Below are 20,550 nucleotides of genomic sequence, written 5' to 3'. Positions count from 1 at the left end.
ACTCTGCTTGGGCGGCAGCAGTCTGTCCTACGGCTGGTGGCAGCTGCAGTGGAGGAGTGGCAGTGTTGGCTGCAGGAATGCTGCCAACCTGACAGAGCACAGGCACTCCCTGGTCAGCTGATACAGTGGCACTCGCACGGGCCAGCACTGCAGCATGCGCAGCAATCTGCTGAAGCACAGACTGCTGGGCTGCTGCGGCGCGGCCAGTGCCCCGGCGATGCCTGGCCGATCCTGCGAGTGTGGCAGCAGTTAGTGCCCATGTGGTCCTGGTCTGTGTCTGCATGACACCAGCCAGTGAATGCACGGCACGACTGAGCACTTGGCTAGAAGCCGCCTGTGATGCAGCGAAGTCCTGCTGGCTCCTAGCCTGTGCTGCTGCGAAGTCCTGCAGACTTCTGGCCTGTGCTGCACTGAATTGTTGCAGACTCCTGGCCTGTGCTGCCCCGAATTCCTGCACACTCCTTGCCAGTGACTCTATGGAGTCAGGCATCCTTGCCACTGCAGCCATGAGCTCAGTGTGCCTGCGCTCAGCCTGGGTGCCCATTTCCGCTAGGAGCCGCACCTCCTCTGCGCTCACCATAGCAGGACTGGAGGCCGCACTCGCCCTCTGGGGAGAAGGCCGCCGAGCTTCCCCACCCCTCCTGCGTTGATGCAGCCCGCAGGGCCCCGGAGCTTCACTCTCCTCCGACACTTCCCCCCTGCTCCCCTCCAGGGAAGACGTGTCACCATCATGGCCATGGGCTGCCTCGGCTGAGGTTGTCCCTGATGGGCCGGCTTCTTCTTCCTCCTCCTCTATGTCAGACTCCGGCACAGTGCCAGCTTGAGGGGCTGCCTCCTCACCTGGCGATTCACCATCTGAAAGCAGGGAGGCACAAGAGTTGCTTTAGAGTGAGGACAGGGCGGCAGCGAGGGAGGCATGAGTGCTGCTATGCACTGCATTGGTTCGAGAGTGGCAAAGGATGCTGGTGTGAGGCGCAAGTGGAAAGAGAGAGGTCAAAAAGGTGATGACCTTACCATTGGTGCCCAGAACAGGGTCGGCATCTCCAGTGGCGACGGGGCCAATCAGCTGGCCTGCCATGATCCGCTCCACTTGCTGCTCTAAATCGCTGAGCTGTTTCAGGTCAGGACGGCCTCCCCCGGTCTGTCGCTGCTGTCTTCTGTTATGCGCCAGCTTGCCCTGCAAGAGAAAGAACGGCCTCTAAGTACAGTGTGAAGCCCTGATCTTGCCTGCGCTGCCTCCCATGGTCGAATAGCCCTGACAGTGTGAAGCCCTGATCTTGCCTGCACTGCCTCCCATGGTCGAATAGCCCTGACAGTGTTTAAAGTCCTGAATGTGCAAGTGCTTTTCATGACAGTCCCACAGCTGCTGGATGAGGGCTGGGCATTAGGGCTTACAGGTCCCTTTGGCCATAAAGTGAGGTGCACATGCAGGGATGAGGAGGATACTGGAAACGGTACTCACCCTGACAACCCGAGTGAGGTCGTTGAATTTTTTCCGGCATTGGGTTGGAGTCCTGCCAACCACGCTCCAGGCTTTCCGATATTCGGTGGGCAGCGGCCTCCTGCCACCCTCAGGGAAGAGGACATGGCGCCTGCGCTCCACTGTGCCAACCAGCACCCCCAGGTCACCCTCGCCGAAGCACTGCGCTCTCTCCCTGGCCTTCTCCATTCTCCTGGGCGTGGAGCAGTTCCAGCAGCAGTGTTTCAGGCCTTGCTTTAGGGCTGCAGTGTGCAGGGCGTGGCAGCCAAACAATTCCACCCTCCCCCTTTAAGAGCTGACTGGCGCCTGACTGTCTGCCCTTAATGAGCAACTCGCCGCACCTGCGCTGCGCCCGCCCTCAGTGTTAGTGCCCCGGATCGCTGGCTTAGCGCCTAATGAGAGTCGTGCATCGCCTGCTTTAGCGCAGCAGCAACCTCTTGGGGCGTTGCAACTGAATATCGACGAAGGTGGCGCTAAGTTGCGCCGGGCGCAAAATTTAGCGAACGCCTGGCTGTAGCGCCTCAAACGTGGCTATACTGAATTTCTAGGCCATGGTATCCAGCCATTTAGCCTGATGTGTTGCCAGATGGTAGTAGGTGTTGCTCGATTGGAGGCAGGGAGAAGAAAAGAAGGCACCCTGATCATATCATAGTGCTGTGAGGAATCAACGGAAGAAAAGACAACATTTCCAGCAATTCTGAGGAGAAACTAGAGGGTAAAATCATACCACTAAGTAAGACGGATGAAAAAGGGACACATTTTCCTGTATATTCCAGGAAAGCAGCAATGTGAAATTATGGTCTCCATCTCGATAGAAGATATTAAAGGGCACTTTGCAGCACCATGTATCATTCTCACCAACTGTTGCGAATACCAGCACAGCTACACCTACCTCAAAATATTTGGGTCAGGAGCTTGAGGAGGAGCACTGGATGAGCAACAGTGCACACATGAGGAGGAGCAAGTGTTGTTGTTGACAATAAATGAGCAGGTACCTGCGGGCCGGAGGTCCAATTCAGATCCTTTTTCAGCTGCAGTGTTTAGAGATTTGGGCCTCATTGGTCCTGCTTATAAAGAGAGATTGCTACAATGAACAGAATCATCCACAGGAGTCACTTGAACATATCCAGAAACCGCCTGTAAGGTATGCTTATTAATGTGGAGCAATACGTTACTCTCATCTGTGCAGGAAGGCATCTCTGGACTGCAATCTACCCTGAAACATCTGGCATCTGTAGTGGAGTCCTCAGTGGCACAGGCCCTATGTCTAACCAATCTCACATAAATGTTCACCCTGCTGCTATGCAGACTTCGGGTTCCAATCTATAACAAGCTTCCTTGTCCAACTTTTAGATACGTTGGGAGGACTGGATTGAGAAAACCTTGAGACAGGGACTTACAGACCTCAATACTGTGCAAAGGTTTGCTTCCACATAGATCTGTGGACATCCTGAGGGAGCATCACCAGGGGAATTCTTGGAGAAGGCATATGGTTCTGTCTTAAAAACAATGCTAAACTCAGCCCATGCTGCATCCCTTTGCAAGTGACAATAGATGTGCCAGGAAATGGACAGAACCAGCCAGCCACAGTACTGGTGGTCATGTCTGTATCAGCTGCAGGGCCCTGAGGCACCAGCACAATGTCCTACAGAGTCCACTGAATCGCAAGTGGTTTCCACTAAAACCTGAATCCAGCTATCCCACGTACTCCTGCTGGGGAATCACATAGATGTCTCCGCATAGGAGTTAGATGTCACACAGGTACACACTAAGGAGAAGGATCATGGGAAAATACATCTAACATCACTGACACACATAATAGGGGAATAAATTGGTAGCACTTTATTTGAACTTTGTCCAGAGTTCCTTTCCGAATGTGAAGAATAAAATAGCACAGCAAATGCTAGGCATTAATGGCAGTTGCGGAAATGCAGAGGATAGTGTTGCAGAAGGCACTTGGACCCACTTTCTTGGTGCTGTTTGAACAGCAGGGATCATTAATGGGAAACTCAAGACGCTTGCCTGAATGTCTTTTAGCTGAGTACCAGGTGCACCAGACTTACTGGTTGCATTGGTGCTTCTGTAACATCTTGTAATCTTGGTCAGTGTCTGCATCTTGCTCTGGCCCTAATTGCAGGTTGGCCTCCTGCTCCTCCATGGTTAGGCCTCTTTGCATTACAAAGTTGTGGAGCATCCAGTAGATGATGCTGATAATCTTGCACATTCTGGTGGAGCAGTACTGCAAGGTGCTCTCTGATTTGCCAAGTCATGTGTGCTGCTGCTTCAAGCAGTCTATTGTTTGCTCCATTATGATCCTGGCAGCAGCCTGGGCCTCGTTCTTTCTGCACCCTGCTTCTATCCATTGTTGAAGCAAGGGTGCCATTCATCATGGTTTAAGAAGGTAGCCTTGGTCTCCGAGGTGCTGTTCTTGCAGGTTGCCTTTACCTTCAAATAAACCTGTTACAGATGATTGTCTTAAAAGGACAGCGCTGTGGTGGCTGCATGGGAAGCTGCCATTTATTTGCATTGTCACCTGACCTACTGCATACCGCTGGGAGTCAAATCCTTTTTTTAAAAATTCTTGTAGACCATTCAATGTGTCCAGGGGCCTGAATGGCTACATGGGGCCATCAACGTCCTCCTGTGCTTTGGGAACTTCTGTAGTGTGATGATATTGGGGAACCGTGTCATGCTGCTGTGACTGTTTAGTGGGAAAGGAGATGAAAGTGTTGGTCCTGCAGAACAATGCACCAGTCACCTATTTGATACATCTGTGGGTAACAAATGGACTGATATTGTGAATGTCTTCTGTGCCAGTTGGAAAGCAGTGGTGACATAAAAGTTGAAGGTGGTGATCTTGACTGCCCCTGGCATTGCTGTTCCTATAGTGGACGTTGGTTACAGGTCTCATTGCAACAGATAGCACAGCTCTGAAAATGGCTGCCTGCTGAACCTGAGTAAGTGGAGCAGCATTCCTCTGTCCAAGTAGTTGTGTGTGGGCCTAGTAGATATAGTTGGTATGGACAGTCTGCCTCTTGTATAATCTTACCTCCCTAGAATGCCTTCTTTGTTGTTCTTCATTCGAAGAGAGAGGAGCACGAAAGCAATCCCCACAACTCACAACTAAATGGCAGAGAAATAAATTAACAGTGTAGCTTTAAGCAATTTGTTCCTGACTAGCGATAATGTTGTTGGCCTTTCATGGACATTGGAAATGAGTGAGCTGGGTGGGAAATTGGTAAAATCACAGGGTGGCTCATTATATCCTCATTTGCATAAAACATACCTTGTAATGAAGATTTTGTACAATCTCTCAACAACGCTCAGTGTAGTTAATAATTTTGCATTATTTGCAGAACTGATGAATTTGTGAACTTGCAATTTTTCAGCAAGTTCCAGCCAGCAAAATCACTATCGCTGGCAGGAATTTCTAGGTGCAGTATACTACACAATAAAGCAGGACCATTGCGTGATGACACGCAATCCCAAAAGATCCTTTATCTTAAATTTCACAGCCTTGCATCAGCCTTACATTAAGGATCGTGCTACCTGAAAATTACTTTGAATTTTAGTTTAAGAAGGCATCTAATAATCAGGGGTACATGGATGGAAGAAAGAAAGAACTTACATTTATTTGACGCTTTTCATGACTTCAGGATGTCCCAAAGCACTTTATAACCAATGGATTACTTTTGTTATGTTAGATGCAATCAAAGTCATGTCTGCAAGAGGGACTTCAGTTAATGTATTGGGTTGAATGTCCTCTTTAGTAGTGCCAGTAAACTAATGGAACCCGGTCAGAGGAGGAAAGCTGTTCTACTGGCTCCCCCAGCACCCAACACCATTTCCCAGACTATGGACAGGTGTACTGTAATTAGATGCAAATGATGGAAATATACTATACGAGATATTTTCTGTCATTTGTGTCTAAGCAACACTGGATGCAAGGAATGCCATGCATTTCTGTCATCCAGGGTTGCTATGGGCCGTAGAGAGGGGATTTAAAAGTTAAATGGCCCCTTGCCTAGTGCAATCAATCTGCTAGGTGAGGCAGGCAATTTGAAATAATTTCGTTTAAATAATTCTTATTACTTCTGATAGCACCATTAGCCTTGTGGCACGTGCCTTAGCCATTTCCCTTTCCCCACCTGAGGCAGACGGAAGCACTGCTGGAGCCCGCCCAAATCATTCAAATTATCCTGACCCTGGAAATTGGCCAGGGTTTGGGCGCAGGCATGGGGGCGGCCAGAAGAAAATCCTGATGAAAATCTAACACCATTGTGGAAAAGAAGAACATTCACCAGACGGCATCCTGATCATCTCAAGGATGCTGCTCCGATAACGTTCACCAATTGTCAGCTTCGCTCATCTGGCAGCATTTTTGACTCTGATTCAGAAGGTTATGGGTTCAAACCCCATTCCAGAGCTACATTGTCAAAGCTTCTTCCCTACTTCTGCCTGCATCTTTTATAACCGAGCAATCGTTTGGAGGTGTACCTGGGCTACCCCAGGACTCCACCCAGTTGATCCCCGATGGGCTCAGCAGGACCTCGAGTTGAGTGGGCGTAGGTCCTGTTGTGGACCTAAAGTGAAGAAGTCATCTGTTATGTATTGTGTGTTCTATTGTGTGTTCTCCTCCCACCTGTGGTGGCGCTGTCACAGGAGATAAATGGTTGGGTGTTCTCTGTTAAGTTTAGCTCTCTTTGTTCGGAACTTGCCAGAACTTCCTTTCTTTCCAATAAAGCACTTCATGTTTGAATCTCTGAGTTCTGAGTCCTAAATTGTGTCTAGGTAGAAAGGTACCGACACAACAAGTGGCAACGAGGAGCGGATGAATCTGCGTACGTTACGGGCGCAGTGAGTAAACAGAAAATTTAATTTGAAACGTGAGATGGCTACTATATTAGGAAACATCGGTGATTTTGATGAAAATGTGGAGCAATGGAGCGCTTATGCAGAACGTTTTGACTATTTTGTATTGGCGAATGCGGTGGCAAATGAAAAGGTTGTGCCTACCTTTTTGAGTGTAATCGGGCCGAAGACATTCAATTTACTTCGCAGCCTCGTGCAACCAGATAAGCCAGGAACTAAAACATATAAGCAACTAGTGGAAATTCTTGGAGCACATTTTTCACCAAAACCTCTGGTTATTGCTGAGAGATTTAGATTTCATAAACGGAATCAAGAGGAGGGGGAATCAGTGACGATGTTTATTGCTGCTTTAAAAAGGTTGTCGGAACACTGCCAGTTCAAGGAGGTGCTGAATGACACCATTAGAGACAGACTTGTGTGTGGTCTACAAAATGCAGCCACACAGAAGCGCCTTCTTACTAAGGACAACCTTACTCTTGAAAAGGCCATTGAAGTTAGTGTCTCCATGGAGATGGCGGAAAAGGAGGCTCACCAGTTGAGTTCAACAGGGAGAGTTCACAAGGTGTCGTCTGAGCCTAAAGGTGCGCGGAACGGCACATGTTACCGTTGTGGGAAAACGGGCCATCACGCTAATGACTGCTGGTGTACGGAGCTGGAATGCCGAAATTGTGGCAAAAAGGGTCACATTGAACGCGCCTGTAGAGGTAAAAAAAGAACAGACAGAGCTGGGAAGCATGGAAGCAAAATGTCTGTATTTGGACAAGAGAGGAAAAAGAGTGTTCATTCAGTGCAGCATGATGGAACAAGCAAAACAGAGGGGAGCGACACCTCGGAGGAGGAAGAGGTGCACATACTGACGGTTGCAGGTGATTTAAATGGTTACTGGGTGTCACCACTGGTGGAGGGACAATCAGTGCGGATGGAGGTGGACACAGGCGCGGCTGTGTCCCTTGTTTCAGACACTGTCTACAACAAAATGCTAAAGCATCTTACCCTTCAGCCAACAAACATTGTGCTAAAGATGTATACCGGCGAACCTGTGGCCATGAGAGGCGTCATTGAGGTAACAGTTAAATTGAACGGACAGACTGCAAAACTGCCACTATATGTGGTAAAGGGAAATTACCCATCACTACTGGGACGTGCGTGGCTAGAGAAAATCATGCTGGATTGGCCTGCAGTCCGCATGATGTCAAAAGGGGAGTCAGGTCTGACTGCAGTGTTAAACAAACATGCAGAACTCTTCAATGGGGAACTTGGGAGCATGAAAAAGATCAGCGTGAGACTGGACATTAAATCTGACAGCAAGCCGAAGTTTCACAAAGCCCGACCTGTACCCTATGCAATTAGGACAAAAGTTGAGGCTAACTTGGAGGCCTTAATCGAGAATGGAGTCCTGGAGCCTGTGAGCGTGAGCAAATGGGCCACACCCATTGTTCCTGTCCTGAAAAAGGATGGATCTGTTCGAATCTGCGGGGATTTTAAAGTGACTATTAACCCGGTGCTGTCTGCGGAACAGTACCCTCTTCCCCTCATTGATGATCTTTTTACAGGCCTGGCCGGAGGGCAAAAGTTCAGCAAAATAGACTTATGCCAGGCTTATCTACAAATGCATGTCGATGACAAATCAAAGGAGCTGCTGACAATTGTGACACACAAGGGGCTATACAGGTACTGCCGCATTCCGTTTGGAATTACGTCGGCCCCTGCTCTATTCCAAAGGGCAATGGATCAGATTTTGAGTGGACTGCCAGGAGTCCAGTGCTACCTGGACGACATCCTTGTCACTGGGACAAATGAGGAGGATCATCTTCTGAACTTGGATGCAACACTACAACGACTGAAAGAGTACGGACTCAGAGTTCGTAAAGACAAATGTGAATTCTTTCAGTCTTCAGTTGAGTACCTGGGGCATGTGATTGACGCTACTGGCCTGCATAAGGCGCCGTCAAAGGTCAAGGAGATCGTGGAGGCCCCAGCACCCCAGAATGTGAGCCAGTTACGTTCATTTCTGGGGCTACTTAACTACTATGGGAAGTTTACTCCAGACTTAGCAACATTGCTGAAGCCGTTACATCAGTCACTATGTCAAGGCAAAACATGGAAATGGACTGAACTGTGCAACGAAGCTTTCGCCCAAGCAAAGAAAGCATTGCTGAAATTGGAGGTCCTGACACACTTTGACCCAAAGCTACCCGTGCAGCTAGCATGTGATGCATCACCATATGGTGTGGGAGCAGTCATATCCCACATCATGCCTTCGGGTGAAGAGAAACCTATCGCCTTCGCATCACGCACCTTGAACAAGGCCGAGAGTAACTATGCGCAGATCAAGCGCGAGGCCTTGGGAATCGTTTTTGGAATTCGAAAATTTCATCAGTACCTGTTTGGGAGAAGGTTCACACTCCTGATGGACCACCGTCCATTGACTTCAATCTTCGGGCCGCACACCGGAATTCCGTCTCTTGCTGCAAGCAGGATGCAAAGGTGGGCTTTACTATTGTCAGGACACACATACGACATCAAATATCGCAAATCAGACTTGCACGGCAACGCAGACGGTCTCTCGAGGCTACCCTTGCCTGTTACTCCCCCAGAGCCTCGTCAGATAGACATCTTCTACTTTAGACAAGTGGAGGGAGCACCTGTCACTGCAGTTCAGGTGCGAAGGTACACTCGCAACGATCCAGTCCTGTCTGAGGTAATGGACGATGTCATTCGAGGGAGAGCTATAGCAGATTCTCCTAGTTTGAAACCTTACGTTTCAAAAAGAAATGAGCTCTCCGTCCAGGCAGGTTGTCTTCTTTGGGGATGCCGTGTCATCATTCCGCCACCTCTGAGGGAACCTATACTGCAACAACTTCATACAGGCCACAGTGGGATGGTTCGGATGAAGGAAATGGCAAGAAGCTATTTCTGGTGGTCAGGTCTCGATGGGAATATTGAGGAGAAAGCCAAAACATGTCCCCCATGTTCCACAGCTGGCAACCCTACACCCCTGGGATTGGCCTGCAGAAGTGTGGCAGCGAGTACATGTGGACTTCGCCGGTCCTTTCGAAGAGAAGATGTTTATGGTGGTTGTGGACGCTCGTAGCAAGTGGCCGGAGGTCGCTGTGATGAGGTCTACCACGGCAGAGAAAACAATTGAGAAACTTGGTGAGATGTTCAGCCGTTATGGCTCACCGGAACAACTCGTAAGTGACACGGTCCACAATTTGTATCACAGGAGTTTGCAACCTTCCTGCATGTGAATGGTGTCCAACACATCAGGTCTGCGCCCTATCATCCCTCTACTAACGGCCAGGCAGAAAGGTTTGTGCAAACTTTGAAGCACGTCTTGAAGGCATCGCAAGGTCAGGGCTCAATCCACCAACGTCTGAACAGCTTCCTGTTGTCCTACAGGAACGAGCCGCATGCCACAACCAAAACTTCCCCCGTTTCGCTCATGATGAAGAGGCAGTTGCGGACAAGTTTAGACTTACTCAAACCTCCAAGGGCAGAACAGGTTGTCCATTGTCAACAACAAGCTCAAGTTGAAAAGAGAGTGAAAAGAGCCAAGGAGAGACGGTTTCACCCTGGAGAGCACGTCCTAGCTCGAAACTACAACACTGGACCGAAATATGTTCCTGCTACGGTGATCGCGCAGACGGGCCCTGTGTCTTACACGGTTGAGACTGCTGAGGACGTCGTCTGGAGAAGGCACACAGATCAACTGTTGCTAGGGGCAGAGACAGCCACAGAGGCTCCAACGGCTGGTTGGCCTGAACTGTTTCCGGATGATACCACAAACCAGCATCCTTTGCCACAGTGCTCTTCTCCAACACAGGAAGTCAAAGAGACTGTTCCACCTGTGCAAACTCCTGACTTTCGACTGACACAGGCACCTTCTCCATCCAGGCCTGTGTCAATGCCTACTGCTGTGGAAGCCAGCGATGACCGCCGGTATCCTGTCAGAGAGCGGCGGCCTCCAAGACGCTTGGATCTGTAGGCTTAGTGACTTACCCACAAGACTGGGGCAAAATAAACCCCAGGGTAAAGTCAGGGTTTGAGGCAGTCTACCTCTACCCTAGGTTTGTTGAGTGCATTGAAAGTAACTTACCTGTTGAGGAATAATGTGGACCTTCCATTTAAGAGGGGAGGAAATGTTATGTATTGTGTGTTCTATTGTGTGTTCTCCTCCCACCTGTGGTGGCGCTGTCACAGGAGATAAATGGTTGGGTGTTCTCTGTTAAGTTTAGCTCTCTTTGTTCGGAACTTGCCAGAACTTCCTTTCCTTCCAATAAAGCACTTCATGTTTGAATCTCTGAGTTCTGAGTCCTAAATTGTGTCTAGGTAGAAAGGTACCGACACAACATCTTCCTTTCTGGGATCGATTTGCTTTTTTCGAGGTGCCTCTTTGCCTCCCGACTGGAGGCTTTAGAATTTTTTGGAGCATTATCTTCAGCCCCATTTTTGGCTGTGCCTATACAGACCTATCCCTAGTGCTACCACTACTATTTAAATGACTGCATCCCCTTGGTTTTGGATGTCACCTGGAGAGTAAAGCGATGGGTGGAAGTTATAGCCCCTTTTCTTTTTAAAAGCAATGGAATTCCACCTGAGAAATATCCCAACACCAATGTGAAAGACTAACAAATACAGTACTGGGAAATATAAGAGGAGGTACTCTGCTCTGACCAGTAGATGCTGAGAGCACATATCAGAAAATTGCCCAATCTCCAGCCCATGATTTTTCCAAGCTGGGTGCGGTGCACAATTGCCCAATGTGATATTGACAAATGCCAGGATCATCAAAGTAGAAAATCTTTCCAATAAATTTAGTGTAATTCCAATTTTGACATTCCTTAGTTCGCACTGACGTGAACTCTTTAATAGACTTTAACTAGGATAATATGCTTTGCATAAGCACTGATTTAGTGATACTGACATATGGGGCTCATTTTGTCAATGGGGATCTTTTGGAGGCGGGACTCCCACTTTTTGGGTTGTAGTCCCGCCTCCATCGACTTGTGGCCAACCCACGCTATTTTCCCTTGATTGACCTTGTTAAGCCCGCCCAGTGGGCTCAGCAGGCCAATTAAGGGACACCCGGTTACTGGTGATGTCAGCGATTGACATTTCATCTGTCAAGAGCTTTTGACAGATGAAAAATCAGTGTTTGACAGCTCTGTGAAGCTGTCAAACACTGACAATCTGTCTTCTAACTTGAGTCCTTCTACTCAGACTCAGTTAGAGATCTCTCCAGACCAGAAAGCAGAGGCTGCAGCTTTTGACATTTCAGCGGCCATTTTGCTTTCTGTGCCGGTGGGCTGAGGGACTCCCGAGACCTGAAGGAAGGAAGCCTGCAGGAGAAAGTAAAGGTAAGTAAAACTTATTAAAACAATTTACACTTACCTCACACACTTACCTCTGCACACATGCACCCATCACTCACCTGCACAACAGACATCTCGACCCCTCCAGCCCCTGCAGACCGGCGGTCTGCCTCGCTAACTTGGCGTGGTTTGGAGCCGTTGGACAGCCCACACTTCAGGGCTAAAAATAGGGATTAGGCAAAAAACTGCCCGTTAACTACCTGTTAACAGGCAGTTAATTGGCACTAATCCCTTCCTGCCTCGGGGAGGCGCCCCCAGCACAGGTCGGCTACCCGCCTCCTGGGACATTGGCACGGAGGCGGGTTGGGTTCCTGCCCCCCGATTCTGCAATTTTCCCACCACTCCCGCCTCCAAACCCGCCTCCTCGGGGCTTGGAAAATCGAGCCCATGAACTTTACTATGATACCTGTTCTTATATATTGAAAAACACCTCTTGCTGCTAGGTTTTAAATTTGCTTTTACAATAATTGGCTGCAAGTTGTTCTGAGTGAGCACCTAATGAGATTGTAGAAGAAGTTGGAAGATTGGGATTCTTGTCCTCCACATGGATTATTTAGAAATCATATCACTAAAATTTCAAATTAAAAGGCATCCTTTGGAAAAGGTTATCAAACTTTGGAACATGATATCTTTTGGGAAAGCACAACATGTTAGGGTAATTCAGTATTAAGCTTGGCTATTAGGGTTTTTCTTCCAACCTTTTCTTTTTCTTTCCTGCTCTCCCAAAAGGTTATGACTGTTGCCGTGTACAGATTTTTAGACATTAGCAATCCACTGCTGTGTGTCGATATGGCGAATGTTGACAGGCTGTTCTACTGGGTGTGGGTGGGGGAATCACAGCTGAACCTCATTCTATCATCTGATGACTACACACCTTGGGCTGGATTTTGATACTGGAGGCGTGTAGGAGGCGGGACTACAACTTTTTAGGTTGTAGTCCCACCTTCATCGAGTTGTGGCCAACCCACTCGATTTTCACTTGATTGACCTTGTTGAGCCCACCCAGCAACAGGTGATGTCACAGATTGAGATTTCATCTGTCAAGAGCTTTTGACAGATGAAATATCAGCATTTGACAGCTCTTTGAAGCTGTCAAACACTAACAATCTGTACTCCAAGTTACTCTTCCTCTCAGGCGGATTTAGAGATCTCTCCAGAACAGAAAGCAGAATGCTGCAGATTTTGACAGCTCGCGGCCATTCTGCTTTCTGTGCCGATGAGATGATGAGGGACTCCCAAGACCTGAAGGAAGGAAGGCTGTAAAGGTAAGTAAACGTAAGTAAAACTTATTTAAACACTTTACACACACCAAACACACTTACCTCTGCACTCATGCACCCATCACTCACCTGAACACTGACATCACGACCCCTCCAAGCCCTTCAGCCCGACGGTCCGCCTCGCTAACTTGGCGTGGTTTGGAGCCATCGGGAATCCCACACTTCAGGGATAAAAATAGGGATTAGGCTAAAAACTGCCTGTTAACTATCTGTTAACAGGCAGTTAATTGGCACTAATCCCCTCCCCACCTCGGGGAGGTGGCTCACAGCACAGGTCGGGTATCCGCCTCCTTTGAAACAGCATTGGAGGCGGGTTGGGGGTGGGATGGGTTCGTGCCCCCCGATTTCGCGATTTTAACCCCTCACATGCCTCCAATCCCACCTCCATGGCCCAATGAAAATCCTGCCCAAGCACTTTACACAGATCACTGGAAAGTAATCTGGAGCAGAAACTATGGTTGATTAATCCTCTCCCTTGCCCAAAGACACTAAAACTAATTGCTGTTATGGTTATGATTGTTGCTAAAGCACTGCTAAATCATGTATGAACTCTAGATATTGTTTAACTCTAGGTCTGTAATTGTCTGGTATATAATAAATGATCCTTTTCTACTAAAGCCATGGTTTATGCCTGCAATTTCTTATTAGGAGGACGAGCAATTTAAATTAAAAATAAAATTTAATTTATGCAGAGATAAAAAGGCATTTTCCCAAATTAAAGAATAAAATCACATTGCCTCTTTTCTCCCGATAAGACATATTCTATGCATAACAGGTCGTGATGATGGTGATTACGGTATTGGTGACACATGGAATTAGTAAAGCACTGGGAGGATGGAAAGGCAGGAAAAATAAGGAAAACTCCAGTAATCTATTAAAGTTCATCTAAGATATATCCAACTGATAGTACAAGAATAACACAGAAAGAGTATTCTTACATAAAAACAGAAAATGCTGGAAATACTCCAGTATTTTCTGGTTTTATTTCAGATTTCCAGAATCAACTGTATTTTGCTTTTGTGTTGAGTGTTCTTATGATCATCAGAATTCTATATTATAAGTGTAATAGCACAGAGGATAGAAAGACCGAGAAAGGGGAGAGGATAGAAAGACCGAGAAAGGGGAGAGGATAGAAAGACCGAGAAAGGGGAGAGGATAGAAAGACCGAGAAAGGGGAGAGGATAGAAAGACCGAGAAAGGGGAGAGGATAGAAAGACCGAGAAAGGGGAGAGGATAGAAAGACCGAGAAAGGGGAGAGGATGGAAAGACAGAGAAAGAGGAGAGGATAGAAAGACAGAGAAAGGGGAGAGGATAGAAAGACAGAGAAAGGGGAGAGGATAGAAAGACCGAGAAAGGGGAGAGGATGGAAAGACCGAGAAAGAGGAGAGGATGGAAAGACCGAGAAAGGGGAGAGGAGAGAAAGACCGAGAAAGGGGAGAGGACAGAAAGACCGAGAAAGGGGAGAGGATAGAAAGACTGAGAAAGGGGAGAGGATAGAAAGACCGAGAAAGGGGAGAGGACAGAAAGACCGAGAAAGGGGAGCGGACAGAAAGACCGAGAAAGGGGAGAGGACAGAAAGACCGAGAAAGGGGCGAGGACAGAAAGACCGAGAAAGGGGAGAGGATAGAAAGACCGAGAAAGGGGAGAGGAGAGAAAGACCGAGAAAGGGGAGAGGAGAGAAAGACCGAGAAAGGGGAGAGGAGAGAAAGGCTGAGAAAGGGGAGAGGAGAGAAAGACCGAGAAAGGGGAGAGGATAGAAAGACCGAGAAAGGGGAGAGGATAGAAAGACCGAGAAAGGGGAGAGGATAGAAAGACCGAGAAAGGGGAGAGGATAGAAAGACCGAGAAAGGGGAGAGGATAGAAAGACCGAGAAAGGGGAGAGGATAGAAAGACCGAGAAAGGGGAGAGGATAGAAAGACCGAGAAAGGGGAGAGGATAGAAAGACCGAGAAAGGGGAGAGGATGGAAAGACCGAGAAAGAGGAGAGGATAGAAAGACAGAGAAAGGGGAGAGGATAGAAAGACAGAGAAAGGGGAGAGGATAGAAAGACCGAGAAAGGGGAGAGGATGGAAAGACCGAGAAAGAGGAGAGGATGGAAAGACCGAGAAAGGGGAGAGGAGAGAAAGACCGAGAAAGGGGAGAGGACAGAAAGACCGAGAAAGGGGAGAGGATAGAAAGACCGAGAAAGGGGAGAGGATAGAAAGACCGAGAAAGGGGAGAGGACAGAAAGACCGAGAAAGGGGAGAGGATAGAAAGACCGAGAAAGGGGAGAGGATAGAAAGACCGAGAAAGGGGAGAGGACAGAAAGACCGAGAAAGGGGAGAGGATAGAAAGACCGAGAAAGGGGAGAGGATAGAAAGACCGAGAAAGGGGAGAGGACAGAAAGACCGAGAAAGGGGCGAGGACAGAAAGACCGAGAAAGGGGAGAGGATAGAAAGACCGAGAAAGGGGAGAGGAGAGAAAGACCGAGAAAGGGGAGAGGAGAGAAAGACCGAGAAAGGGGAGAGGAGAGAAAGGCCGAGAAAGGGGAGAGGAGAGAAAGACCGAGAAAGGGGAGAGGATAGAAAGACCGAGAAAGGGGAGAGGATAGAAAGACCGAGAAAGGGGAGAGGATAGAAAGACCGAGAAAGGGGAGAGGATAGAAAGACCGAGAAAGGGGAGAGGGTAGAAAGACCGAGAAAGGGGAGAGGATAGAAAGACCGAGAAAGGGGAGAGGATAGAAAGACAGAGAAAGGGGAGAGGATAGAAAGACCGAGAAAGGGGAGAGGATGGAAAGACAAAGGCTGAGATTTTGCTTACCTCGGCGAGTCCGGGGCAGGCGACGTCGGTGATGGGTGGCAACCCCGCTGCCGGCTTTATCATGCTCTGGAAAATGATGTTCTGTTGATAGGGCTTGTTAAGCCCTCCCAGCGTGTTTCCCGACCCAATTAGAGGAAATGGGTCTGGTGACGTCACTCATGACACGTCATCAGCCAGTTTCCTCAAAGGGACCATGGCCAACTTTCTTTTAACATTTGTGCTGTCAGTGTTCTACAGCATTGAAGTGCTGCAAACACTGACAATGACTGCACAGAGGTGCAGGGCTGCACCCAGGTTCTCCCATGACTCCCTCCATATGCTTATTATGCAATGTTCATGTAAAGTTTCTGTTAATGTGGTGTCAAACATTGAAACCTTTCTTTTCAACACTTTGCATTCTTGGACAGATTTGTGTGCACCTTTGGAAGTGGCTTAGTGAGTTCCAGTGAATGGTGAGACATAACGGTACCCCCTGTAATGGAAGTGAGTGTGAAAGGAATGGCTTGGGTATTGTAGGGATGCTTTATGGTGTTGGTGTTGGGTGGTGCTAACCTGGCGCATCATGTGGCAGCTGGAGTGTACAGCGTCAAGTGAAGTAAATCTGGCCATGGTGAGGCCATCCCCGGCCTCCGGGGCAGCAATGTGCTTGGGTGCTGATACCTTCTGTCCTGTGCAGCATCAGGTGATTGCAGAGAAGATTGGTGTTGTTGTTGGTGCTGCTGGTGTGCCTGGTGCTGCTGGTGTTGGACTGATCATGGCTGAATTATGAGGACCAAGGTGAGACAGTATAAAGGGCACCCATGTTAATGGAATACATGGCAGGTGAAGCAGAGATGACAGAAGCAATCTGTCAATGGTGAGAGAGTTCTTCCAATGAGGTGAGCCTGGATGGAGAGTAGAAAGTGGAAAGCCTGCAGAATCTGTGCTGGAAATGGACTGAGAAACAGCTTGTGGCTGAGGAAAGTGGTGATCTGTCAGGTGGGAGCTTTTACTGTACATTTGAAACTGTCAAGTAATCAGCTGGAGCAATGGCCACTGAACTCCCACCTCAGGTTGACAGCCGTGGTCCCCAAGCAGTGTGGTTCCCGTGGCCATGAAGTTAAAGTGAAAAGTTAAGTTAGAAAAGCCTGTTAATGATCCGGCAACTAGATGGTAATGAGTTTAATTGGGTCGCCCGCCGCTGCATGTTAGGTCTACTCAGCGCTGACAGACCCAACCCTGGGAAAGGCGCGTTGCAGCAAGTTGACAGTGGGGTCCCAACCCGCTGTCAAAAAAAAACACTTTCCCACCAGACCCACCAACGATCCCACCTGCTGACAGCCTGGAAAATTCCGGCCATAGAGTAAGAGAAGAGAGGATAGAAAGACAGAGAGAGGATGGAAGGACAGAGAAAGGAGAGTGGATGGAAGGATAAAGAGAAAGGAGAGAGGATGGAAGGACAGAGAGAAAGGAGAGAGGATGGAAGGTTAGGGAGAAAGGAGAAAAGACAGAAGGTCAGAGAGGAAGGAGAGAGGATGGAAGGATAGGGAGAAAGGATAGAGAGAAAGGAGAGAGGATGGAAGGACAGAGAGAAAGGAGAGAGGATGGAGGGACAGAGAGAAAGGAGGGAGGATGGAGGGACAGAGAGAAAGGAGAGAGGATGGAGGGACAGAGAGAAAGGAGAGAGGATGGAGGGACAGAGAGAAAGGAGAGAGGATGGAGGGACAGAGAGAAAGGAGAGAGGATGGAGGGACAGAGAGAAAGGAGAGTGGATGGAGGGACAGAGAGAAAGGAGAGAGGATGGAGGGACAGAGAGAAAGGAGAGTGGATGGAAGGTCAGAGAGAAAGGAGAGAGGATGGAAGGTCAGAGAGAAAGGAGAGAGGATGGAGGGACAGAGAAAGGAGAGAGGATGGAGGGACAGAGAGAAAGGAGAGAGGATGGAGGGACAGAGAGAAAGGAGAGTGGATGGAGGGACAGAGAGAAAGGAGAGAGGATGGAGGGACAGAGAGAAAGGAGAGAGGATGGAAGGTCAGAGAGAAAGGAGAGAGGATGGAGGGACAGAGAGATAGGAGAGAGGATGGAGGGACAGAGAGAAAGGAGAGAGGATGGAGGGACAGAGAGAAAGGAGAGAGGATGGAGGGACAGAGAGAAAGGAGAGAGGATGGAGGGACAGAGAGAAAGGAGAGAGGATGGAGGGACAGAGAGAAAGGAGAGAGGATGGAGAGACAGAGAGAAAGGAGAGAGGATGGAGGGACAGAGAGAAAGGAGAGAGGATGGAGGGACAGAGAGAAAGGAGAGTGGATGGAGGGACAGAGAGAAAGGAGAGTGGATGGAGGGACAGAGAGAAAGGAGAGAGGATGGAGGGACAGAGAGAAAGGAGAGTGGATGGAGGGACAGAGAGAAAGGAGAGTGGATGGAGGGACAGAGAGAAAGGAGAGAGGATGGAGGGACAGAGAGAAAGGAGAGTGGATGGAGGGACAGAGAAAGGAGAGAGGATGGAGGGACAGAGAGAAAGGAGAGAGGATGGAGGGACAGAGAGAAAGGAGAGAGGATGGAGGGACAGAGAGAAAGGAGAGTGGATGGAGGGACAGAGAGAAAGGAAAGAGGATGGAAGGACAGAGAGAAAGGAGAGAGGATGGAGGGACAGAGGGAAAGGAGAGAGGATGGAAGGTCAGAGAAAGGAGAGTGGATGGAAGGATAGGGAGAAAGGATAGAAGGATAGAGAGAAAGGAGAGAGGATGGAAGGACAGAGAGAAAGGAGAGAGGCTGGAAGGACAGAGAAAGGAGAGAGGCTGGAAGGACAGAGAGAAAGGAGACAACCAAGGGTGTGACGAGAATGAGGAACTTAAAGAAATTATTATTAGTAACAAAACAGTACGAGAAAAATTAATGGGACTAAAAGTCGATAAATCCCAAGGACCGGATGACCTACATCCTAAGGTTTTGAAAGAGGTGGCCATTGGAATAGTGGACGCATTGGTTGTCATCTTCCAAAATTCTATAGATTCTGGAACGGTTCCTGCAGATTGGAGGATAGCAAATGTAACCCGCTATTTAAGAAAGGAGGGAGAGAGAAAATGGGGAACTACAGACCTGTTAGCCTCACATCAGCAGTTGGGAAAATGCTGGAATCTATTATAAAGGATGCAATAACTGGGCACTTAGAAACTAATAGTAAGATTGGGCAGAGTCAACATGGATTTATGAAAGGGAAACCCTGTTTGACAAACCTATTGTAGTTCTTTGAGGATTTAGTTAGTGGAGTAGAAAAATGGGAACCGATAGATGTGGTTTATCTGGATTTTCAGAAGGCCTTCGATAAGGTCTCACACAAGAGGTTGGTGAACAAAATTAGGGCACATGGAATTGGGAGTAATATACTAGCATGGTTTGAGAATTGGTTAACAGACAGAAAACAAAAAGTAGGGATAAACGGGTCTTTTTCAGGATGGCAGGCTGTGACTAGTGGGCTACCGCAAGGATCGGTGCTTGGGCCCCAGCTATTCACAATCTACATCAATGATTTGGATGAGGGGACTAAATGTAACATTTCCAAATTTGCTGATGATACAAAGCTAGGTGGCAGTGTCAGTTGTGAAGAGGCTGTGAAAAGGCTTCAAGGGGATCTCGACAGGCTCAGTGAGTGGGCGAGAACATGGCAGATGGATTATATTGTGAATAAATGTGAAGTTATCCACTTTGGTAGAAAAAACAGAAAGGCAGAGTATTTCCTAAATGGTGAAAGATTGGGGAATGCAGATGCTCAAAGGGACCTGGGTGTCCTTTGTGGTGTATGTGCCTTTAAGAGCCCCAGGTGTGCTGTAATGCCGGTAATTGCCACTCGGGCTATATAAGCCTGTATATTGTGTATATCCGTTAGAACCCCCCCCCCCCAAGACTTTGCTTAGTAAATACCTATGAACCAACTCCTGTCTTCAGTGTCTTTATCAACACACGGACACTACATCCTTGTACACGAGTCACTGAAAGTGAATGTGCAGGTGCAGCAAGCCATTACGAAAGCAAATGGTATGCTGGCCTATATTATAAGAGGATTTGCGTACAAGAGTAAAGAAGTCTTACTCCAATTATATAGGGCCTTGGTGAGACCACACCTGGAGTACTGTGTACAATTTTGGTCTCCTTACCTAAGGAAGGATATACTTGCCATAGAGGGAGTGCAACAAAGGTTCACGAGATTGATTCCTGGGATGGCGGGATGTCGTATGAGAAGTGATTGAGTAAACTAGGCCTGTATTCTCTTGAATTCAGAAGAATGAGAGGGGATCTCATTGAAGCATACAAAATTATTACAGGGCTTGATAGGGTGGATGCTGGGAGAATGTTTCCCTTGGCTGGGGAGTCTAGAGACAGGGGCCACAGCCTCAGGATAAAGGGTAGGCCATTCAGGACTGAGAGGAGAAGACATTTCTTCACACAGAGGGTGGTGAATCTTTGGAATTCTCTACCCCAGAGGGCTGTGGAGGCTCAGTCATTGGGTATATTCAAAACAGAAGTCGATAGATTTCTGACTAGTAAGGGTATCAAGGGATATGGTGATGGGGCCGGTGAATGGAGTTGAGGCAGAAGATCAGCCATGATCTCATTGAATGGCAGAGCAGGCTCGAAGGGCCAAATGGCCTACTCCTGCTCCTATTTCTTATGTTCATATGAGAGAGGATGGAGGGACAAAGAGAAAGGTGAGAGGTTGAAAGGGCAGAGAGAAAGGAAAGAATAGATGGATAGATAGAAAGGAGAGATGACG

The 20,550-nt window shown here is 48.2% G+C and overlaps 1 protein-coding gene across 10 annotated transcripts in view; it reads right to left on the bottom strand.

Moving 5' to 3' along the window:
• Window positions 1–20,550, bottom strand: part of sgip1a (SH3GL interacting endocytic adaptor 1a) — a 286,659-nt gene that overhangs the window by 38,053 nt on the left and 228,056 nt on the right. For 6 of the 10 annotated variants that reach the window (XR_015077669.1, XM_085982717.1, XM_085982720.1 and 3 more), the window contains one exon: window positions 2,476–2,547. The exons of the other annotated variants lie outside the window; for them this stretch is intronic. Coding sequence is in view for 5 of the 6 variants with exons in the window: in XM_085982717.1 (XP_085838843.1) it covers window positions 2,476–2,547 (72 nt within the window). In the remaining variant the exon portion in view is untranslated. The remainder of the gene's footprint in view (window positions 1–2,475; window positions 2,548–20,550) is intronic. 10 annotated transcript variants of the gene reach the window in all.

This window comes from Somniosus microcephalus, chromosome 3, assembly GCF_052327205.1.
Source record: "Somniosus microcephalus isolate GS21.2 chromosome 3, FLI_Smic_1.0, whole genome shotgun sequence".
NCBI classification, from domain to species: domain Eukaryota; kingdom Metazoa; phylum Chordata; class Chondrichthyes; order Squaliformes; family Somniosidae; genus Somniosus; species Somniosus microcephalus.
Note: the sequence above shows the minus strand (reverse complement) of the source record. Positions and strands in the feature narration are given on the sequence as shown.